This window comes from Varanus komodoensis, unplaced genomic scaffold (genome assembly GCF_004798865.1).
Source record: "Varanus komodoensis strain SLA01 unplaced genomic scaffold, ASM479886v1 scaffold25, whole genome shotgun sequence".
Taxonomy (NCBI): domain Eukaryota; kingdom Metazoa; phylum Chordata; class Lepidosauria; order Squamata; family Varanidae; genus Varanus; species Varanus komodoensis.
The window spans coordinates 9960392-9984686 of NW_025335661.1; the positions used below are offsets into that span (position 1 = coordinate 9960392).

The 24295-nt window shown below is 39.3% G+C and overlaps 1 protein-coding gene across 4 annotated transcripts in view; it reads left to right on the plus strand.

The window, feature by feature from the left end:
- The window catches only part of LOC123024670 (U2 snRNP associated SURP domain containing), a 45478-nt gene extending 44125 nt beyond the window's left edge, over positions 1 to 1353 (plus strand). For all 4 annotated transcript variants that reach the window (XM_044432684.1, XM_044432682.1, XM_044432683.1 and 1 more), the window contains one exon: positions 815 to 1353. In XM_044432684.1, the coding sequence (XP_044288619.1) occupies positions 815 to 953 (139 nt within the window). In that variant the 3' untranslated portion in view covers positions 954 to 1353. The remainder of the gene's footprint in view (positions 1 to 814) is intronic.
- The last annotated feature ends 22942 nt before the right edge of the window (positions 1354 to 24295 follow it).

A 24295-nucleotide genomic window follows, 5' to 3' on the forward strand; every position in this document is an offset into this window, starting at 1 on the left:
GCTGCCGGCTCAAAGAAAACTCCTGTGATGAAATTCATCTGTGGTGGCTTCTCACTACATGTGAACCAGGTTGTGCATACCTACTTGGAACTAAACCCCATGTAATTTGATGAAACTTATTTCTGGGTAACTTTATTAAGGATTATAGCTATAATAAGATAGGCAAGACTATTTAATATGGTTTTAAATTTAAATTACTGATGGCACTGAAAACACTGGGGAAAAGGAAATGTTAATGTCTGGCCCCCAGTACTGGAGGGAGAGGCAGGCATGCTGTGGTTTAGGGGATAGAAATGAATGAATTAGGACAAATGAAATTCATTTATGTAGCCGGGGTTGCACACTAAGGGGAATTGAAAGTCTGAGCTTTGGAGGTTAATTTGGAAAGTTTGATTTAAGAAGGGATTGAGACATCAGTGAGAAGTGGTAATGTAACTTACATTGGTTTGGACCAAAGCTTGCTTCTTCACACAAAAGTGGACACTCCTGTGGTTCTGTGTGGATGTGTGGCCTGTTTGGAATCTATTGGGAACAGAAACTTAAGTGTATTGGCTCTCTTTCTCTGTAACTTTCTTCCTGCTACCATCAGTATTTTTAGTGCCTGCTGAAGTATTTTTATTCAAGGAAGCTTCCCTGACTAACCAGCCACAGGTTAATTGTCATAATTTGATTGCAAATCTATATTTAATGCGTTTTCATTCTTTTATTGTTTGCGGGTTTTTACCCCTTAAATCTCCCTGTGAAACAGTAAGATCAAGGTTGGCAGAAAGAAGTCAAATGAGCAGTTTATTAATATTAGACCATTTATTTTTAGGTCACCGTCTGGCTCAAGGACGCCTAAAAGATCAAGAAGGTCACGATCCAGGTCACCTAAAAAGTCAGGGAAAAAATCCAGGTCTCAGTCTCGTTCTCCACACAGATCCCACAAGAAGTCAAAGAAGAGCAAACACTGACAAACTGTTAATTTTTATGATGCTGTCACTTACTGGAAATGCAGTTTTGTTTTTGTGCCTGAACAGTCCGTTTAAAAAACAAAACAAAACAAAAAAAGCATTCCTATTTTTTTTTGTGAATGCACGTGTATACTTATGAGTAACTGCATCGGTGAATCTGTCATTGTTTTATATTGTACAAAATACCTTCATTGTGGCTACTTCCCAAGATGAGATTTTGTGTTTAGAAACTTCATCTGAAATGTGTGTAACTGATCTGCTGGCAGTAGTGATATTTTGTTTTAGAACGTTGTGAGTTAGGAAAAAAGTGAAACCACAGTTGTTTCCCTCATCCCCCTTTTTTGTAGCTTTGACAACTTGAATTAGATTTCAAATAAAATCTGAAAAGAAAAAGTAAAAAGTGTGTCTTCTTGCCCCACTGACACTTATTCTCCCCTCCTTATCCATGCCATAGTTTCTCAGGGCACAGAGCTGAGCACGAAAGTCTTTAACAGGTTACTTTCATATAGTAGTCAGAGAGCTCCTCCAGGTATGTTGGATCTATTGCATAATTATTGTCATTTCGCAATACATTTTACTTCATGCAGGAACAGTGTACACTCTTTGCATAGATTATGTGCTTAAATGTTTGTTTGGGGCTATACTTTCCAGTTCTAGCCCACAGGCATGCTAAGAAGCCTTAGTCTCTGTCAGTCTTACCTTCTAACTTAATAGAGTCTGGCAGGCACAATTAAATACATGATGGTTCTTTCCAGAGAAATCAGGACTACTTTTTCCATACCGCCTAACTCAGTTGGTGATGATTTTGCTGGGGATACATTATCATTCATGTAGCTTCTCGCTATCTTTGTGGTGCTAGATGTTTGAGCAACATATTCACAGTAAAGAAGGGGGAATAGGCTGTGGATATTTGGAGCCCAAACCCAAAACTTATACTTTTCTTCTGTGGCTTCTTTTGTTGGCTCACCCTTCCTTTTGCCCCATACATAACAACAACATTGCATTAATTATTAGATTTGATTTTAAATTGGAATTTTTTAAAAAGGGGCAGTTTTAATGCATATATCTGGAAATGGAAAGGCTGGTTTATAGTAGAAATGCTGTACACATACAGCTATTTCTTCCTGCCTCTCAGATGTCAAACTCAATGTTCGCATTTGAATATATATAAAAAATATTGCACGGTATACAGTTCACCATTGAATGTGAAAATATCCCAGTTCGCAACTTAGGTATTGAGGCCACAGTATTAAGTGTGTGAATTACTTTTCATGAAAGCAATGAAAAGAAAATGGAAGCTACAATTTCATTCCCAACAAATACTGTAAGAATGATCATAACTAAAGAACACATGAATTGACTTTATAAAGTTGGTTTTATTCAGGAAGGTGACCTTGTAAATGCATTTTGTACTGAATTCATCCTTTGGCTGTGAAAATTGTTGAATAAGAGTAGCAGAAATTAGATTTTTTAACTTGTATCTTTTTCTAATATGCTTGTATTCTCCCCCCTCCTCCTCTCCTAATTTTGAATGCCCTTTTGTTTTGAACCTGCTTTTCTTTTTTGGCATTGATATAACATAACACCTCCTCTGGGCCACTTAACTTTTTTCCATGAAAGAAAAATCACAAAGGTTCACTGTTTGTTTCCTGGAGGAGTGGGTGGATTATAATAAAAATGCAAAGTTTAAAGGGACCTGGACTCTGGTGAATTGTTATTTTTAACTGTAATTATGTTTATAGAGAGCTAGGGACTCTGTTTTGCTCAAGATTGGATTTCTAAGATGTATTAATGAGACTTCAAATTTGTACACATCACAAGACAGTGATAGGAAAAAATAAATAAAATACACAAGCTTTTGCTGGGATTTGAACATCTTTTGTCTGAAGCACTACCCCATTGTTCATAGAAGTTCTGCTGATCTTCCTACTGATCTTATTAGTCTGTTAAAGTATGTTAGTTGGTTAATATAACCAATGACTTAGGTAAAAATTACAGCCCTAATGTTGTATCTAATGCTAGCTCTACTTAGACTGAAGTTAAGACTAACATTGGGTGCAATTCCAAGTTCTTTAATTTTATTTTCTCCATTCAGATACAGCTTTTCTTCCATGGTAAAGTACAATTCTAAATGTTAAAAGATATGAAGCAAGAGAACTTACTCAGGCTGATCCTTATTCTTTAGATTGATGGTTATGAGCAACCTAGCCTGGGCTTCTCTTCTGTGCTCCTACAAGGTGAATTGATAGTAGTAGCCACTGGGCAAGGGATAGGAGACACTCCAACTGGACTCTCCTTTGAGAAATTGCCATTTATGTGAGTACATTTATATCCTATCTTTCTTCTAGGGAGATTAATGCAGCATGCATAGTTCTCTTGGTGTTCCTATTTTTATAGCCCTTGTAAGCTAGGATTGTTGCAAAATCCTATAAAATATATAACAATCCTCTGAGGTGTATTAGACTGGGAGATAGTGATTGACCCAAGTTTGACCAGTGAGTTTCTTGGCCAGAAATGGGATAATGGGTAATATCTAATTGTGCCTTAGAGCTAATGGCATTGCACTAGCATAAACATGATACAACATTTTTAGTGCTTCATAGGGCAATTGAAGAACTAGCTATTTATGCTAAACTTTGGCAGCAAATTGCCATTGTTTTCTATTGTCCTAGCAAGCTCTGCTTATGTTTTGCAAGTGTTGGTATATATTGGCACAGTATCAATAGGACAATCTCTTTAAACTGAGGCTTTTCATCTCAGGATCTCCCATTTTTATGTATTGATTAAATGTATGTGTGATTGAGTGTGTAGGATAATTGCTCAAATACAGGGCTGAAGAAATGCAAACCTTATTCTAGTATTCTGGAAGGAATTATTGAATATGCAGGAGGTATACATAGGTTAATATGAACACTGAGGAGTAAAACTAAAATAGAAATAAAGAGTTGTGCATACTTAGATATAATTTTCATTTTTCAAATTATATTTTAAGCGCTGAAAAAACTTAAAATATACACATGAAAAATTATCTGAATATTAGTGAGTAGTGACTTTAATGATAATAGCTAATCAAGTTGCAAACTGAAAATGATAGGCCTTACCATAGCATGATGGAGGCCAAATCAATTTGCTTTATTTTTGTGTTCACTCTTGGCAGCTTATCATAAGCATTATTTGGCTTGCATTCCTCTCTTTTTCTCTCCAATTTCTAATTTCATGAAAGCTCATTGTTAATGAAAGCTATCTCTTAATCTTGGATAGTCATTATGATTCCTTCTAAAAAATTTCCTTTGATACTGTTTGTCTTAATAAAGGTAGCTTGCCTTTGTTAAGATGGTAAAAAGGATAATGGCCTTTTTAATATAGGTAATAAGTGCTAGGTGTAAAGCTCTGAGAAACCAGGACCTTTGGGAAACCTTTTTGTTTTCAAAGCTGTGTATGGCTTGAAGGAGAGAAAACCTTGAAGACGTGATGGCAAGTGGAGTTAATACATATGAAGTACCAATTTCGCTGTAGTATCAAACATTACTTCCTTTGACCCCCTTTCCCCATTATGTTTCTAAATTTCCTGTATTAGTGGCTAAACTGCCAAACTGGTTTGTGCTTACCTTGTATGCTAGGATTGCATCCCAAGATATAATTCTGGTTTGTCAGGTGTAGCTCACTAATTCTGACAAAATGGCAATTTATGGTTTATCTAGGTATTTAGTAGTCCCATATCTGCTGAGCTTCAGCAAGTTTGCAGTTAAGTTGAGCTTTCCCATCAAAGTCATGACCTTAACGTATGAACCAGCCTGCTGTGTCTCAAGCTCAAGTCTTTATCTTGTTCACATGCTTTCTTTAAATGTTTAAATGCTAGTGCAGTCCTCACTACTACTGGTTTATCCATGCAGTAGCATCTTCTCTGTTCCAATCCCATCTGAGAACTGTTCATAAAACAGCACTTTTTAATAGTTTTGAACACCCATGGTGTCAGAATTGCTCTTGGCTTCCCCTGGATTCCTGGGAAGGACAAGGTCTAGGGTAGATAGGGCTATTGCATTTTAGCAGGAATTTGCTTTTGATCTAAGTGGGCTTGAAGAAATTACGACCTTTTATGGTTCTACAACATCCTTCGATCTCTGTTCTTCAAACGGCTGAGTGCCCTTAAACAGGATTGCGCCAAATTAGAAGAGGATGTTGCATCCACCTTCCAATATCAGAGCCTAATAAATCTCCTGCTAATTGGTGGCCACTCTTGCCACAACCAGGGCAGACAGAATTGTCACTGATGTTGGCAATAAAGGCAGGAACTTTTGCCCATTTTACTAAGGCAGTATGCGTTGTAGTTTGATGCAGATTTTTATCTTGAATAACATCTGTCTACTACGGAGAAGTCCTGGGGAAGGCAGACTGGGAGAAAAAGGCCCTTGGGGCCAAGGCTGCAACATACTTTCAAACTGACTTGCCATGAGAGGCAATAGAGTCTTAGGCCAATATTAGTGACTTTCCCCTCCTCTGGATGGAAGCAAACATCTGATTTATTTAAGTTGTCAGAAGTTGGGAAGGTAACTCCTTTGCACATTGTAAATTTGGGGTACACAGTTGTACCCCAGATTTGGCATACTGTGAGATGTTGGCTCTCAGTTCTTGGCAGCAGGTTGAAGACCAGGATTGGGGAATCTACAGATTCAGGAGGAAGACTCCACCCCTTCAGCCAGCTCCTGTGGTGTGTTCTGGGAAGGAATCTGCCCCTCGGGCCAGAACAGTTTCCACCATTGCTCTGTGCCTAAAGCTAACATGATTTTTGGCAGAGGCAAAATTCGTGGTTATTAAACTGTTTGAATTATCTAAACCAACTTGCAGGCTATTTACTAGGTACCCTCTTTCCTCATCATTAGGGGTGGGCATTATTTATTTATAGTGGCAATGTTCTGCAATGAACTGATAACCCTTCAGAAGGGAGCAAAAATGGGAGCCTGCACCTGGATCCTCAGAAGAGTGAGGGAAAGTTGGCTTAACTTTAACCTTCTCTCCTATGGGTTGCACTCTCAGTGATCATAAGCCTCTAACCTTGGAGGCTTATGGCCATCCTATGCAGGAATGGAGGAGCAGAGGAAGTGATCTTCACCCCCTTTGTCCGCCATGCAGTTTTTGCTTGATGGACGTTTTTGGCCTGGTTAACTGTGGCATTTCAGGAAAGCAGGTTGGAGAAGTTAGTTCATATCCAAAAACTCCACCCCCACTCACTGAAATGCTCCCCCTTTCTTTCCTGACCTTGGAAGGCAGTCAACACAATTCTTTGAATAGATCCCAATTCCTTGCTTTGAAACCAGAGGACTTTATATTACCTTGGACTGGGGAATCAGAACTAGCTTAGGTCTTGGATGCTCCCAGGGGACCCTAGGGCTGCTCCCTCTCATAGTTTAGATTTAACACCTTTTTCGAGAAAGGAGAGAGGAGGGCACATCCGAAGAAGACTCAGTGTGTCTGCTTTGTTTATGGGAATGACTGTCCCTATTTTGTTGCAGTAACTGGATTAATTTTTTTGCAGAAAGTGCTCCTGAAGAACGAATGAAAGAAACCCAGAGGAAAGCCCAGCCTCATGAGGGGAACTTAGGCCAAAAGATCCAACAATACAATTGTCAGAGATTGTGGAAAGTTTTACAGATTGGTTAGAAAAATCATCCCTTACAGTAGTTTGCCAATACAGAGCTAACACTGCATTTTCTTGGGTGGTCTGCCATCTGATGGTCTGCATTAGAAATGCATGGATATCATCCAAGATGGCGGTGCACTTTGGCAAGAAATCAATAGGATTAGATTAAACCAGCTTCCCCACCCCCCAGCCTTGTGCAGTAACTGTGCTCTGTAACACTTGTTGTAGCAGCACAATGCTTCTGAACATTCAGACATGCTGTGCTTTCTTTTCACATGCATGCTCAGGAGTCATGTGCTTCCCTGTCTGGGCCATGGCCTAGAACAGGGGTCGGCAACCTTTAACATTCAAAGAGCCATTTGGACCCATTTCCCACACAAAAGAAAACACCGGAAGCCGCAAAACCCTTTTGACATGTAAAATGAAGATAACACTGCATATATCATTTTTTACCTTAATGCTATGTATATCTTCATTTTGATTTAGCTGCAGCTCTTGTTCAGTCACTAAAAAACTGTTATTTTTAATCTTACATTATAAACTAGTAGGACTCCTTCCATATATTTTGAATAGGAGAACAGCTTCCTGAAGAGTCAGTGCTAAAGGGCTGCATGCATTAAACAGCAAACCCCATAAGTTCATCAGCAGTAAAAGCAAATGAATCTACCCATATACCATTAAAGGTTTGGTTTTCTTCAGAAACTTTTCTTCGATTTATCCATGGTTGGCCTACTGGGGAAAGTCATAGATATAACTGTGTTTAGTGACTGATTAGCAGATAAATAGTCAAGTGATGTGAATTGTGACAGGTCCCAAGCGCAGCTTTTATCATTCAGAGGAAGAAGATTACATTTGGACAAAGAATCTTTTCAGCAGCCTTTCGTGTAACATGAGAGCCTGCAGGAAGCTTGTTCCACTCTTTCCCTGCAATGTCACAATTTACTTCCCCTGCTAGGGCAGCGTTCCTGAGTGGATGCCTCATCATCACCTATTGGTATTTTGTAACTCGGAGTCTCAGTCGCTGTGCTGGCGCAAGTTTTGAGCAATGGAGCCACAGCAGAGGGATTCAAGAGCCATGTGCAGCTCCGGAGCCTTGGGTTGCCGACCCCTGGCCTAGAAGATGGAAGAGATGATACCAGAGATGAAACAGGCAGAGAGAATGATTTTAAAAGAACAAGGCAGAAGGAAATAAAGATAGTGAGACATGGGTCAAGAAGAAGGTACGAAAGGTTAATAGGCACTGATATATTTGGAGCCAAAAGCTTGAAGACAGAAGCTAAAGGGGGAAAAAAAAGCTCTTCCTCGAATAAATGCAGGCAAAGAATGGTGGGAGGAGTTTCACAGCACTGACCCACTATTGAAATCTAGTACATATGATCCTTGCCTTTCTTGAATGTGGTAGGAGAGAGCCAACTCTTGTATGTCTTCTTCACAACAAATAGGGGAGAGATGGACTTCTCACTTCTAAAGCGGCTAGATGTTGACAACCCTAACACTTGAAGTTGAAATTTCAGTTATTGCTGTGGTGAATGCATCAAATGCAGAAGGCAAATGTATTCAATGTAAGCTCAAGGTGCTTGAGAGTCCTTAGTCACAATACCTTCAGTGCCTATTGCCCTCAGTAAGTCCTCTTTCTTATGCCATTGTTACCAGCTCATGTTGCTTCTCATCCTTTTTGCTACCACTTGTTTGGTTGGGCAAGTAGATAGTGGCTTCAATTGTTCTTCCATCTGACTACTAGCATTGGCTGGCCCAGAGCGAGAGGGTTGAAATGGTGAAGAGGAAGAGCAAGTCCATCCTCAGCAGGTGCACAGCCTTGCCTAGCCTTGGCAGAAGCCCTGGATGCATATCTTTAAATATGCAGTCAATGCATCCCAGGGAACCCAGTCAGTGGCAGCTTCCTGGCTCCTGCATCCAAGTTTTTTTTGGTGGATGCATGCATACTGATGACAGACACCTGGTTGCAATGCAAATATGAAGGCAGATTAAAGGATGGTGGCCTTTGAAGGACAAGATAAACACACATCTCTATATCAAGTTAAAGCCAGATTTCCCCACCTAGTGCTCTCCAGATTATAACTCCCGACATCCTTCACAAGGTTTGGGAAGTCCTGGATATACTAACATTTTTCATTGAATTACTCATCTGTTGCAAATGACATGTCACCAGTATTAGCTAAACAAACATGCCACTTTGACTTTATTTTTTGGTTTTGGTTTCAAGCTACAAAATCTCTCTAGCTGCACTAGAGCTTCCATAAGCATGCACTCATTTTTCCAGAGGGATTAATGTCCTTGTACTACTGCATGTTGCTTTAGTGTAGAATTCCTATTTATTTGACTATCTGTACTGACCTAGTTTTATTTTATTTTTTTCAGACAGTCCCTGTAGGGTTACTCTGATATTGTCTTGTCCCAATTATTATATTTTTAAAATTAATCGTGAGTACTTCTCCCCTGCAGCTTTCTCTTCAAAATGTCAGTACTTCAGAAGATGGGTAGTTCGGAAAAACCATTTTCTAAACCTTTTCAGTTTCTATTCTTGCTCCAGAATGGTTCACTGTTATAGCCTTCAAATGTGAAACAGCTGGGTTGAAAAGGTATATATCTGCCTATTTTGAAATATATATATTGAAAAATGATCTAACAAACAAAAATGTTTTAGAGTTGGAACCAAACAGATCAATTGGATGAATTTTCAGATTTTTTCTCCTGAAGTGATAAATCTAGTCTAAATTCTATTGAAGATTAATCAATCCAAGATTATCAAGATTATGATTTATTTTCACTTTTAAAAAGTAAAATAGGGAATAATTAGAAACATCAGTTTGATTTCCACTCAAATGAGACAAATCTTTTCAGTCTTGTGAATATATTCAGCAGCTTTTTTTCTTTTAACAAAAGGGGGTACTCCTTGTAAATAAATAAATTTCTTTCTTTCTTTCTTTCTTTCTTTCTTTCTTTCTTTCTTTCTTTCTTTCATTAAATAACTTGCTGTTGATACAGAGTTATTATCTATGGTGTCATCAAAGCCACATCTAAATCTACTTAGTATTTTGATGTAATTTGCAAATTCAAATTCACCCCATTGAAATAGTTCACCCAAACATTAAAAGTGGTAATATACTGTATATGGACCTCCGATTCCCATTTTACAACATGCTCTGTATGCACAAGGTCCTAGATTCAACCGCTCATTGTTGATTGGCTCTCTACATCTGGGCACCCTTTAAATTACAGTTCCCACCATTACTGGTTCAGGATGATGGAGGCTGTTGTCCAATCTATCTCTAGGTCACTAGGTTGGGGAAAGCTGGAGTGGACATTACTGGGCTTAAAACACTAATGTTGTAAAGTTAGCTTCCACTGTTTCAATGTACAGCAAACCTTTTGAATTTGAAATATAAGTGATGCTTTCAGCTATATTTATTTGCTTTGAAACTAATCCCCTTTTAAAAGGCTCGGAAGCAAACATTCATTGTGTTTCCTTAAACATATGATAGCATTTATACATGCTATCATATGTATAATTTTTTGTATGTTGATCAATGGTGCAGTCTAAGGGTTGTGTCTAACATAAGTCCTTTTTGGCGTAAACCCATTAAAATGAATGTCATTTGTCAGAGATGCAACCCTAGATTAGAAGGCCTTGATATATGTCAAGTATATATACATATCTGACACTAATATCATTTAGATCTATGCTGTAACTATGGATGTAATTAACAAGAAGGTTATTGCTTCTTTCTTTAGATTTGCCATAGGAAGAAAGGGAGCAGGTATGTTTATGCAGCCTGCAGTGTGGTTAGTCTCAGCCTCAGACCCACCTATTATTAATCCAGGGCCATCCATACGTACACTGCAGTTTACAGACTAACATAAGCAAATGCCCCCGAAGTTTTGCCCTAAAATGCATTCAAACTGAATGGTAACTGTGGGCAGCAGCCACACCAGAAGGCAACAGAAATAAGTGACAAATATAAGCCCAGTTCTTTGGACTCAGGCTTGTTCAAGTCAGGGAGAATTAGAGTGGAGAGATTTTAATATGTGAAACAGTCTTGTTTGATTAATATAGTAAATAAATTGATTGAAGTGTGAAGATGTAACAAGCTGTAATTATAAATTAGTTACTTTTAAATTTCATATCTATTCTGTAATGTAGATTGCAATATATTAAACACTATGATCTGTCAGCTTTCTGTCTGGCAGCATATTTAAAAAGACTGTCCTTGGGGAACAATGATGATATTTATTTTCCTTGAAGAATATTGTATGACATGACTACATAACTCAGCAAAGAACTGCTTTTCCTGTGCAACTCTGAAATGGGAATTACTCACCATACTAGTGCCTGAAGAACATTCATAAAGCTTGTAGTATTCCTTGGGATGGGAGATGCAAACTCAATGGCTAATTGTGTAATATTGCATGTAGTTTAAACCTCAGCAGTGGAGCTTCACATTAAAACTGTGGACAGAAAGTAGTACTACTGATGGCATTTAATAATGTATAGCAGCTTTGATATTTATAAACAAAGGGTCCCCTTACTATTCATTTCTTTTTCTGGACAGAATCCCAATACTTGGGGATTTGGCACTATATTGGGTTCCAACATTCAATAACCCCCCATTGCTCAAACTCATTTTTATCCTTCAATTCTCAGCTTAGCATGACTTGAAGGAACATGTCAGGATTCCTAGGGACAGTCAGATGTGCTTCGAATTCCAGTTCATTTTTTGTGTCTTTATTATGTCCCAGTCAGTTAAGAGGCAGCACTTTTGAACTTATTAGAAAAGAAAATGCTGAGTTCTTTGAGTATTGCTGGATACATCTGACTGGAAATCAATCAATATGTCTTAGTAAAGCACTTTTTATTTTGTAAGGTTTTTTTCTGTTCCCTCATCTGCTTCCCTTTCCCACTCATAATTTCCAGAGTGGAGAAAGAAGCTATTTGGCTAGGTTTTTTTATGCATATCTTGTATTCCTCCTTTCCTCAAAACAGATTGAATTATGGCTTGGAATTAAAATATTTGCCCAAAAGGCTTCAAAGCATTTGTTTATATCATTATAACATCATTAATTGTTTTGAAAGCCATTTTAGCTGAAGTGAGCTGTACAAACATTCTCAGGATATGAGTAAAACAACTTGACTGATCAGGAATTGACAGTGGTTTCCCCAAGCTGATATTTAAGAGTGAAGTATCTTCTTGTGTTACATGTATGTCTGCTTGCATATTATTTTCTTTCATCGCAGCCTTTTTACACATATGTGTGAAAGTTCCAAACTTTACTCATGCAGCAATCTTATCCCCTGGATCCACCTGATAGGGATTTGTTAGGATGCGGCATAGGTGGACACCCACTGGTAAGAAAGAACTCCACCAGAGCAGTGAGCTAGTTTTGCAGAGAATTCCTGCTGGTTGAATTCTGGAGTAGCAAGTGCAAGGCCCCATAAACAAACATTCCTGGGTTGGGAAGGGGTTTGGTTAGAAGCAGCTTTGCGCCCACTGGATCCAAGGCTTCTCCATTCCCCTAAGAGAGACCACTATTGGGCTGCAATCCTATATGCCCTAACCTGGGACTAGTACCATTGATCTCAACAGGACTTACTTTTAAGTAGGCATGCAAATAGTTACACTGTCAATAAGCACCCAAGATGTTAACAAATGGATCTTAACAGAACTTAGGCTCAAATATTTCTTGTTAAAAATATTAGGATTCAAGTGCCTCAATAGAAGCCTATGGTCCCTGAACTAGGGCTCCCCAACTTAGTTGTGGACACATTTGGAAATTTGATATACTGTTAGCACTTCCCCAAAATGACTCATCAGTGGATTGCTGCTTTGGCTTCTACCTGTCATATCTATAGATCTTAAATTGCGTCTTGCTCAACAACAATAAAAGTTTGTTTTGTGTCTATTGGACACTGCAATGCCTTTTTAATAAGAGAGTGTTTAATTTAGCTAATCACTGGTGATGGAACATAGCTGATGTTGTTTTTAAAATGATGTTTTGGCAGTGTCCAGTAGTTGTTTGTTTTTGTGGGGAGGTTATTACCCAGATACATTTTGAACTGGAGCAGTCATTAATATTCACTGATGAACAGTTCTTTTAAATTGTTTACCCTTTTCATGGAAATCAAAAAATTGTTGATATAAATGGATTCTCTGAGCTCTTTCTGACAGTTAAAAGATTCAGTATCAAACATTGGAAGAATAAATATGCATCTCCAGTACTGCAATGGACTGAAGAACTAACAATACTTTCAGTATTTGAATGGTTGGCATATAGACACCACCTTCAAAAGGATACTTATTTGGCTATTTGATTCACTTTTGTTGAATCCCATGTATAATGGCTAGAATGTTGCATGCTTTTCATACAAATCCATGTGTATATGGAGGAAAATGGATGCCCTCACTACATTGAGGATCTTTTAATGGGCACCATTAGGTGGAGGTGCCTATGGGTGTCATATTATGGACCCCTACTCTACACAAGTGTCTGAAGTGCCATAACACATTGAGGATTTCCCTGCCAAGACAGCCAAAGCTATAATCCTGGAAGGAAAGAGTATGAGTTTATTTCCCACCCCTCTTGGCTGACACAGAAAGCACCATGGTGACCTATATCCTTGAGTATCTGAAGAAGAATGAGACACAAGGGCTGGGTGTGCTGACGGGTGGGGAGGGAAAAGGCTTTAGATTCTTGGGATTCAAATGTATCTTGGTGTCTCTTGGTAAGTTTGGGGCATTTAGCTGATAAGACTGGATTCTAAATTTGGCTATATTTCTGGGACTGCAGTTGGCCCAGTGGTTTAAACCGCTGTGCTGCTGGCCTGGTTGATCGAGAGGTCACCGGTTCGAATCTGCACAAAGGAGTGAGTTCCCGTTGCTCCTTGCCAGCTGCTGCCAACCTTGCAGTTCGAAAGCATGCAAATGCAAGTAGATAAAAAGGTACCACTTTGGTGGGCAGGTAACAGCGTTCCGTGCACTTTGGTGTTTAGTCATGCCAGCCACATGACCATGGAGACTATCTGCAGACAAACGCTGGCTCCCTCGGCTAGGAAATGGAGATGAGCACTGCCCCCTAGAGTCAGGCATGACTGGGCATAACGTCAAGGGGAAACCTTTACCTTTACCTTACCAGCTACCTTTTAAAAAGGCAGACAGAAAGGGAAAGAAAATTATTATTTTATTTCCCATAATTTTATGTGTTATTCTGCAGCAGAGCTTTTCTGTGTTGAGTAGTTTTACTACTACTAATATATTGTTGTGATCAATGAATATAAAAGACATCTATTCTGGGATATCTGTGCTATGCATCAAATGGAAAAACAATGATTTGTTTATTGCTTAAATGAACTATATTGCTTGGTGCTAGCTGACATTTATAACTGATGTTTCTCTCTCTTTTGCCAAGGCAAGGATATTGAACATTTTTGGAGATCAACATTTTTAGAGAGCAAAGCAATAAAGGAAAGGCCTGAATCCTAGATCTAGTTTCAGAAAAGAAAAAGATAAAATAAATCTTGCCTATTCAGTAGGATCCTGCTTAAAAAGGATATAGAGTAGCGGGAGGGGGAATGAATTCTTGTAACATATTGGTAGAAAGGGCTGGATTTGTTAAACTTTCTCTAGGAAATGATGCTATGTATGCACACTTACTAGGGACTAAACCTCATTGCATACTGCAGAAACTGCTTTCAGTATGCATGCACAGGAGTTCACTATAAGGCAGAGAAGTCCAGTTCATGCTTACCTGGAAGTTAGCAGTGCTAGACAGTGAAATGTACTTCCTCCAAGGAAACATACATAAGATCTGGGCACAAGACTACAATTCACTGTAGCACACAAGCTAAAACTATCCTTGATATGAAGCACCGGTCAACCCAGCTGTTGAATGTGTGGAGTCAGGAGTGGGATCAGCAGGGACAATCCCTCCAGACATCCAGTGAACATGTGGAGAAGACTGTTGTCCACTCGTTCAATGAAACAGCAAGTTCAGATGAAATTGGCAGGATTTGGATCTCTGGAACCTCATAAACATAATAGAATGAGACTGATGTAACAGTGGAAGAAAAGTACTAGTTCCTGTATTTCTGTAGAAGTTGCTGCGTTTCATAGAAGTTGCTGTCATTTACATTACAATTAATTATTTTATGCAACCAAGTGATGTGGGCCCAATACAGTCAGATCCCAGTTAAAGGATTGCATAGTCTTGAATTTCAAGTCATCATCAGTTCACCATCTAGCCAAGGGGGATATTAATGAACTACCTTGCATAGCCATTGTGGATGAAAAGAAGTTATCAAGCATTTCCTAGAGACTGGCATCTAGTTTGGTATAAGGAGACGATGCTTCAGGGGCATGTCATCTGTGGTGAGTCTGATAGTGCCATCTATTTGTAGCATGGTAATAAGAATTCCCTTCCAGCTGAACGGGAATGCAGACGTGTGGGTTTGCCACTAAACCCCAAGCACTGAACTGCTATTTGTTGGTACATTGATTCATAGACTGCACTGTAAAAACAATGTTATAAAACTGATAATAAACTCTGAATAGGTTAAACATATAAAATTAGAAGCCTCCGCAACTAATATTGAATGGCAGCTAGTTCTCGTTCTCCTTTTAAATCACTTTGTCAAAGGTTTATGGCTCAATTATTTTAATTTGCATTGGGTTGAAACCTTGCCTGTAAGCTGTCAACATGATGCAAATTATTTCCCTGGAAGTGACTTCAGCTTTTTTGCTGACCTGCTGTAGTTAAAGTCTTTCCTTGCTGTAGCTAAAGCTTCTTTGAAGAAATGGACACTGTGCAAGAAAAGTTGGTCTTTTGTCAGGCTGTACTATGTTATGTAACATAGTGCAGTTTTTTATTCTAAAACATTATTTTCTTTTGGTATGAATTTCATCAGCAACAATGATATCTTTGTGCCTAAGATGACAGACAACAACTAGGCTGACCCAATATATTTTCCTGCCCGAGGCAATGGACAAAGCAGCTTGCTTTTTCCTTTGCCTCTCTCTACTGCAGGTACAGAAGCCAACTATACTAGCAGCTGAATCTTAATTCAGGACTTGTCATGAGCTAGTATTCCCCCCATACCCTTCTAAAGGAGAATGGTTGGGTATAGGCATGGGTGCTGCCACTACTCCTCTGTATTGCCCACTTGAGGCAATCGTTTCATTATGTCTAATGGTAGGCCTGGCCCTGGACAGCAGGTTCTGCATTTGATGAGACACAAGTTTCTCAAGCTGATATCTAATAGGCTGGCCCTCCCATTATATTTCCCCAGCCTTCCAAGATACTAGTTCAAGATCTTCTTAAAGACCTGAGGGGAAGGCAAAGGAAGAAATCTGGGGCCAGGGAATCCATCAGTTCTGGATGGATTCCACCAATGAGGTGGAACAACTTTGGTTTTATCATTTGTACCTATTATCATTTATAAATTAAGTAGGGGATTTTTTGTGAAGGCAAACTTTTTTGGGAGGAAAAGACAGTATATAAAAACAATTAAAGGTGACTGTTCAATGGTTACAGCAAGATAGTAGCAACTGAGGGAGGCCTGATTGGCTCTTACCCTGATGGGTTCTTACATTTCTGCTGTACTTTTATCTCAGCATTGGTATGTTAATGATTTTATGATAGTTTAGGCTATTGGAAACTGCATGGATTTTTATTTACCATTTCTGTCTTTTACTTGAATGATTTGATTGACTTGTTATTTCATTAATGGTTTTGCTGTATTCATATAAGGCATCCTTTTAAGACAGAGGACTACATCCAATGTTATGTGAGGACAACAGGAGTGCCTTTTCTTTTCTTCTTCCCTGGAGCCTCCTGCATGCATCTCAGATCTGATCTGGAGAATCTCTCAATCCTCTGGAGCAGCAGAGGGGCACACCCAAGAGTCTGCAGTTAAGAGAACTTTGATCAACCAGGAATATTGTCTGCTAGTGGAAAGGCTGCTGGATACAGCCTAGAAGGCCAGGTATTTAAGGCAATGAAAGAAGTACTTGATTCAGCTGGAGTGGGTTGTACTTTCTGGGAAGGACTTGTAAGTTAGATTTTGGAGCTGGTACTGATTTCCCAAGGACATTGCAGAATGCTTGCAAGAAACAGTGGACCCAGTAGTGGCTAATGTGACATGAGTTGCCTTTGGAGGAGAAAAAATCAGTCTGAGAAATGCTATCATGACTTTCTGCCACAGTGCCCCTAAACGTAAAATCCATAAAATTGTCTATGTCACAGACATTGGAGATCTACCACACCTAGGCAGGTTGGCTTGTGTAGACCTGATCAGATGAGTGTATTCCCCAACCAAGGCAGAAGACCTCTTCAAATGTTATCTTGATGCTTTTGAATTTCTGGGAGCTTTTCTAGATGTGCACCACATTTATTTGGACCTCACAGTACCACCAGTGATTCACGGATGCAAGACTGGCCAGGGCCTCCTATTGTCATTGTGTAGGCCTTGAAATCTGGCAGTCTGGTGTGTTTGGGTTTCAAGCATATTGCCTGAAAGCCAAGGACTAGGTGTGGACTAGAGGTTGAGCAGGTAAGGTTACCTGCATGTTAACACCCAAGGTCAATACACCATTGGTAAGTTGATGAAGTTTGGAAAGACACTGAAAAACAGGTGACTAGTTGAGTAGTTCAGTGCAACTTTTGTTGAATTTTCCTTGTTGGTATTAAATGAATTATTTTGGATTACTCTGTAGTCTACTTTACACACTGGCAGGAAAAGAAAAATGGAAAAGTTTAAGTTTTGAGGAATACCATTTTTTGTATAATAGCATACATTTTGTGTAATAGCATTTTTGTATATAGTCAGCTGAAGCATAGTGACTCAGGGGCCAGGATTTTGAAAATATTGATTTTTATAAGATGGGCAGTCTTCATGCAACTTAGTTACAGTTTGTTCTGGCAGAAAATCAGCTCTTTCAAAATAGGATTTTCTTAGCTGCAGTAGATATAGTAGATGATTTCAAAATAGCTGTAATTAAGCAAGGAATATTCAGAAAGCGATTATCCTAATCTGTAAAAGAATCCAACAATACATATCAACAGATTGTTCTCAATTCTTTTGTGGTATACAACACTGAATAATATATACACAATCATTAAAAAGAAAACCACAACCCAAATGAACACCCAAAATTCAGTGTTGTATTTTTTGAGGAAATAGGCTTCCTGTCATCCCACCCTTGTTAATGCAGTTAGAGATGCGAGAGAAATGCATTTTTCTAATATCAGGAGAAGAATTTTTGTTGAAATATAACCAGCACATCATCCTTTTGCATCTTCTGCATTTATGAAATGATGTTTGAAGAGGAGAGTAAAAGAACTAGTAGCATTATCTTTTTAACCCCTGCAGTCTTTTGCTTGTGATAAATCTTATTGGTTTCACAAGGGACTTTTCCATAGTGATGAAAGAAAATACAGCCCAGGCTCATTTGAAGGTTTAGGATGATACTTCCTCAGGTCTCCTTATGGTGCAATCTTATCTGTATTTACTCAGAAGTAACTCCTCTTGAATTCATTGAGCCTTACTCCGTGGAAAGTATGTTTAGATTGCAGCTTTAAAGGACAGTTGTGCTATACCTAGTGATATAGTAATATATGTGATATAGCCTTGACTCAGAGATTGACTCATTTATTTATGTATTTATAAGTACATTTATAATACAGAGGGAAGAAAGGAAATATGTGACTTACAAACACATTAGCTTTTCTGTGTAGAAAAGCTGTATAAACTACACACAGTACTTAACAGCTAGTGACAATAAAACATAAAATGCAACATTATAATGTACATGTAAGTATAGCTAAAGTATACTCAAAACAGATCCATTAAAAACTTAATGATCAAAAAGTAATCAATAGCTAAAAATCTGCTTCAGCAAAAAAAAAAAAAGGTTAAATTTGGGTCTACACAGGCCTCCAAAGTCTGAAAACAGCTGCTGAGAAGATTCACTGCTCCATTCTTGCCAAATTTGTCTCCCACGGTGGTGAAGAAAAAGATCTACCCTAAGAACACAAGCAGGCACATGTGAGAGCTTGCACATGTGTTTGCACATGTTCCAGTGCAAATGCAAGGACACTCAAATCACTGGAAGCAGTAGCGGTAGGTTTTGAGCTATTTTTTAAGTTTTATTTTTTTTCTAAAACCTTGAGATCCACCAAGCAGAGCATCTTGGATGTTCTAGCCAAGGATTCCTAGGCAAGGAATTTGTTTTGATACTAGAGCTGAGCAGAGCACAGACCTCTTCCACAATTAAAATCCTATCCTGGAAATTATCTACAAAAGGTGGAATCACAGACTTGAAATCTGAGGGTGGTTTCCTTTCTTGCTTTTTCCACTATGTAACCTCTTGGAGTCACTGCAGTCTGGTGGAATAATGCAACCATGCAAGAGGAAATCATTCCACAATTTCGTGTTCTAAAAATTTATTGCTCCTTTCACAATTAAAAGCCACATTTTCTTGTTCTAAAAAAACCTCAGCAAAAGTGCTCCTTAGACACGGAAGTCAAACCTGGGTTTTACTTTTCATAAAGAACTTGTAAACAACTCTGAGTGGGGAATGGTGAACGCGCCATAAATGCCTCATGTAGGAAAGCCCTGTTGGGAAAATTTGGATAAATCCTGTCTGAAAAGCATTACTTCTGTGTGCTTTTTGCATTGTGGGATCAAATCCTGTACTTCTCAAACCAAGCTAAGTCACTGTTTCAAATGGCCTTCCTCCCCCGCTCCTTTCTCTCACCTTTAGCTGTAAGCTATAGTAGACAAGCCAAAGTCCAAATATGCATTATATACCTTCACAACTGTTAAATAATCATTGTTGGAATTCACACAGTTTACCAGGAAGTATCTTTTGCTAAGCTCAGAGGGCTCCATGTGCCCTGATCATTCAGTATGTTTAGAGTCTAGATAAGGGTCTGAGCTTATCATGAATAGTTTCTCAGTAGCTTGAATTTACATATCTAAGCAGACCTGGAGCTGGGTTCAAGTAACTCAACTAAAATGTCAATACACTGCTATTAGAAATATTGTAATCTTATTGTCTCTGTATGATTGACTGACGTTCCTTTATCTGTCCTGTATGTGATGACCTCAGAATCTTATTGTAATCTCTGCATTCTGTCATCAATTGCCCTGTACCTGTGTACCTATAAATGCCCTGTAATGGTATTGAAGCTTTGCAGCAGAGTTTACCTCTGCTTGCACGGTAATGCATTATCGTGAGTGGACCTGTGGGGAACCAGGGTAATACAATAAAGCCTCAGATGGTCTGGACGCTTGATCTTTCCCACAAACCCGAGTTTTATTTCCTCTTCTCAAATTGAGATTCTGGGATTCTGAGAGCCCCCAGATCAGTGGTGGTGAACCTATGGCACACATGCTACAGTGGGCATGCAGAGCCCTCTCTGTCAGCAGCCGAGCATTGGATAACAGCGCACATAGGGGCCATGCACATGCTCGGAAGGGAGTAGCAGCGCCAGGCGATGATGTCATGAGCTGCGACTCATTAACTGCAACTCGTCCAAGCTTTCACATTGCTGGTCACTGTGCTGCTAAGGAGAGATAGAGACGATAGAAATAGAGATACAGATGATAGATAGATAGAGATGAGAGATGAGAGATGAGAGATGAGAGATGAGAGATGAGAGAGAGAGAGAGAGAGAGAGAGAGAGAGAGAGAGAGAGAGAGAGATGCTTGGACTGGCTGTGAGTTGTTTTTTCTAAACTAAAACCTCAGTTTTCAGGTTTCATTGTAGTGTTGGCACTTTGCGATACATAAGTGGGTTTTGGGTTGCAGTTTGGGCACTCGGTCTGTAAAAGGTTCACCATCACTGCCCTAGATATTGCATGCTTTCATAATTTCATTAAATAATTTCAGTGGTATTATTGTTGCTAGCATTAAAGAGCCAGCAGTCAGAAATCTTTCCTGATCCACTGCAAATCATTCAGTGGTACCTTCTGCTCACCCCTGCCCTAGTCACAATTTCTGGCCAATAGATATCCTTATCCATCAGTCACAAAATATTCCACATTGAACATGCTAACGTTCGTCCTGAAAAGAAAAATGGGGGAGGTTAAGAGGGTATGTACAGGAGAGGGTCGTTTATTCTTCATTGAACCAGATTTGCAGCTGCAGTACCAATTTGACACCAGAGGAAACACCATCTACTTTCAGACTCTGTGGCAACAAAATGGTTCTGCAGCTGTGGTCACAGTAGGGGTGCATTGTGTTCGAATGCTCTCAAGGACAAAAGGGAAGCAGCCAAGCCTTTTGCTGAACTGTCTGGTTCAGCGAAGTTGTTCCCAAGTCACTCCAGGTGTATTTAATCTATTGTCCTACCTGCAGTCCCTGTGCCTTTCTTATTCACATAACCCCTAAAATTTCACAGATGGGAACAGGGACACTTTTTCATCCCTGGAACATTCCTATTTTCAGACTGAAAATTATTGGGCCAGCAAACGGCCCCCCATTCTACTCACTGTAGCTGCTCAAAAAGAACACCAATATAGATATGCTAATGTATAGGATTACCATAATGTAATCCATACTAGGTCTCAAAAGTTTTGTACACACAATTTTTATAAATCATAAAAGGCAAAACCAGAAATGGGATATAGCGTAAAACTTCTAGAAGTAGAATTTTAAACTCATTTTGAATTCAAGACTTGCAAGTTTAGAGTGCCCAAGAAATAAAAAGTCCTCACTTGAGGAAGGCATTCCCATGTGTGGTACACCACTGTACAACCTCCAGGTTTCCATCATATGTAACCTGATGAGGGCACCAGGAGCAGGGCTTCCAGGGATGATATCAACGTCCAGGTAGAGCTGTGGGAGAGGAAATAATCCTCCAGGTAAGCTGGTCTTATGCTTTCAGAGGTCAACACCCCTACTTTGAATTTGTCCCAGAACTGGGCTAGAAGCCAGGTAAAGCACAGGTGTAATATGATTGAATTTTGCAATCCCAGTTAACAATCTTTAAGCCCTATTTTAGAGAAAATAAATGTGCAGTTATATTCTGTTTCCATGGTTTTTGATAACCTAAGGAGGGAGAGGAATCCCCAACTCATTTCTAAATATATTTCAATTTGATTATTATTTGTTAAAAGGAAGTATATGTATCAATTTGATTTGCTGGTTTAGCCTAAATTTATTTCTTGATAGATTATACCAGTGTACTCCTGAGTAGGACACAACAAAGGGAAGCTTTGTGAATGGGAGGAGTTGAGCTCACAATGAACCAGTTTGTATGCTTAAACAGCACATGGTTTATTAACCATCTATGGTTTGGGAGTGTGCAAGAGTAAGTACGCTGGCTCCCATCTGCTTACCTGCTTCCAGTTTTCTTGAAAAGACAAGGGACAACTGGTCTCAGATAGTTTTACATGATGTCTGAAATTGGATGGTAGGACTGTTGGGGGAGAAACCACTCAGAATTATAACCCAACAACAAACAATAGGTTATAATTCTAGATAGTTTCTCCCTCAGCAACCCAGAATTCCACATTTGGATGTTACCAAGCACAACTCAGGGATGGAGCATGAATTCTTTAATCATGCAAACTGGATTATTGAGGTTCCATTTGTTGTGTGAGTACATTGGATCCCATTCTTGTGTTTTATGCATTTCCTGGTACCTTTCTCCAGTGTGATGGGTGTTGAAATCCAAAATATCTACCGAACATGAGATTAGAGAACCCTGGCCTAAATGCTAAAGTCTCTTCAAAATGGCTGCCTATTGTTAGTTCCCTGATTCATTACAAGACATCAATGAACCAAAGTTAAGTACTTCTGATTTAAATGACAGAGATTTTAGGATAGAAAGGATTGAAATCACAGTGCTTAACTTGACTGAATAAAGCCTTGACATATTTCAGAAGGGAAGCACATAGCTGACTTTCAATGACCTCAAGAAATGTTGCCCACCAATTGCAGCTAAGTGTCAAAATAGGATGCAGTCTTATGCATGTTTACATAGAAATAAGTCTTGCAACACTCAGTATTCCCCAGGCAGCCTGGGATTTGTGCAGTCCCAGTTAACAAGGGAATACTGTAGGGAAGTAAATGACAGAGTTGTGTCTATCATATATAGGATGGCATCCCTAGCTGTCCTAAAGTGCAATCCTACAGATAGTTACAACGGAGTAATTCTCTTTGATCTGAGTGGATTATACTTTTGAATAGACACGTATGGCTTGCACTGTCAGAATGAGCCAGAGATCAAAATTTGGGACTTATGTTTCTGGGACTTGAGTGTAGCACAGGCCACTGGAAAAAAAGTGTAGCTCCTGAAAAATATTGAGGGGTGTCACTGTGATCAACCAATGATAAAAAAAACCCAGTTTATGGAACACGCCTAATTAATGTTTTGAAGAAATGAATCTATTCATGAATATTCAATAAGCAGAAAAATAGGTTGCATTTGTTTGATAAATTATTAACTATGCATTTTTTCATTTGGCCTTAGACTATATTAAGAACTAGATTTTAAAAAAATCAGAAATGTTTCATCCATAATGTAGTCATTCAGTAAGTAAGGGTGGTTTGGGATGGGCAAGATTGGAGAGTGGGAAGGGTAATGACCAAATACGATCACGGTAAGGTATGGGGCTTTTTTTAGTAGATGTTGATAGCAACCCAGATGGAATATCTTCCCTGAAGCTGGCAGACATCTGCACTTGTTAAAAACAAAGGTGTAAAAGATATTTGGCAGACTGTGCCTGCTAGTACGATCCAGCTATGGACACATCTGTTGCTAAAGAAAAGGGACTTCTCTAAGGAGTGTTTTACAAGGAGTTGGCGTGAACAGCACAGCAGGCATCTCCACACAAAGAGGTGAAGGCAGCATGATAAACAGAACTTAGCTTGTTTTTCTAGTGTAGGTGGCCTGCTGGCAAAATCGAGCAATGCTGCTAAGCCTGTGTAAAATGGCTTTATGTTGGTTGGAGAACCATACATTAATGTTATGCGGGCTTCACTTTTCCTCCAGAGCAAATTAAACAATACCCCCAAAGCATATGATTCTCTTGGACAAAGACATGGGGAATTAATTGCATTCAGATATTTACTCAGCTGCTGAAGTGATCTTGCGCGAGTCATTTTTTTTCGCAGCTTCATTGCTAAAATTGGAAGAGAGTCGTATGGGCCAGTATGGATTCCAGTTTTTGAATTCTCTAGGGCAAGACATCCACTGTTGTCTGAGCCAGAGTGAGATGTGGGGGAAACCAGCTGGTTGAAATACTGAAGAGGAGGAACAAATTCAAGAGCTCTTGTCATAGCACCCCTACTAGGACGCCGACCCTCATCAGATGCCCAAACTGCTTCTGCTTCTCTGGGCTTCCTTTCAGAATGGGAGCATTCCCGTAATAGCTTATAATAATAAAAAAGACAGGTACAATCTAGGAAAGAACAAGCACACCCACACATAATCAGGGGAAGGCCTGATTAACAGGTAGGGTTCCAGGGTCTTCCTAAAGACTGAGGCCTAATACGCTCTTGATAGCAACCAATTCCAGCAGTGTGGAATTTTCCACTTTGGAAAAAAACCTTTCTTGTGGACTTGCCCCCCTAACTGCCCTCAATGGTGGACATGTGAGTGGAGATTCTGTCAGTGCTCTTAAAATGTGGGCAGGCTGATAAGGATGAAGACGGTCTTCAAATGATTTTGGTTCCAAACTGATT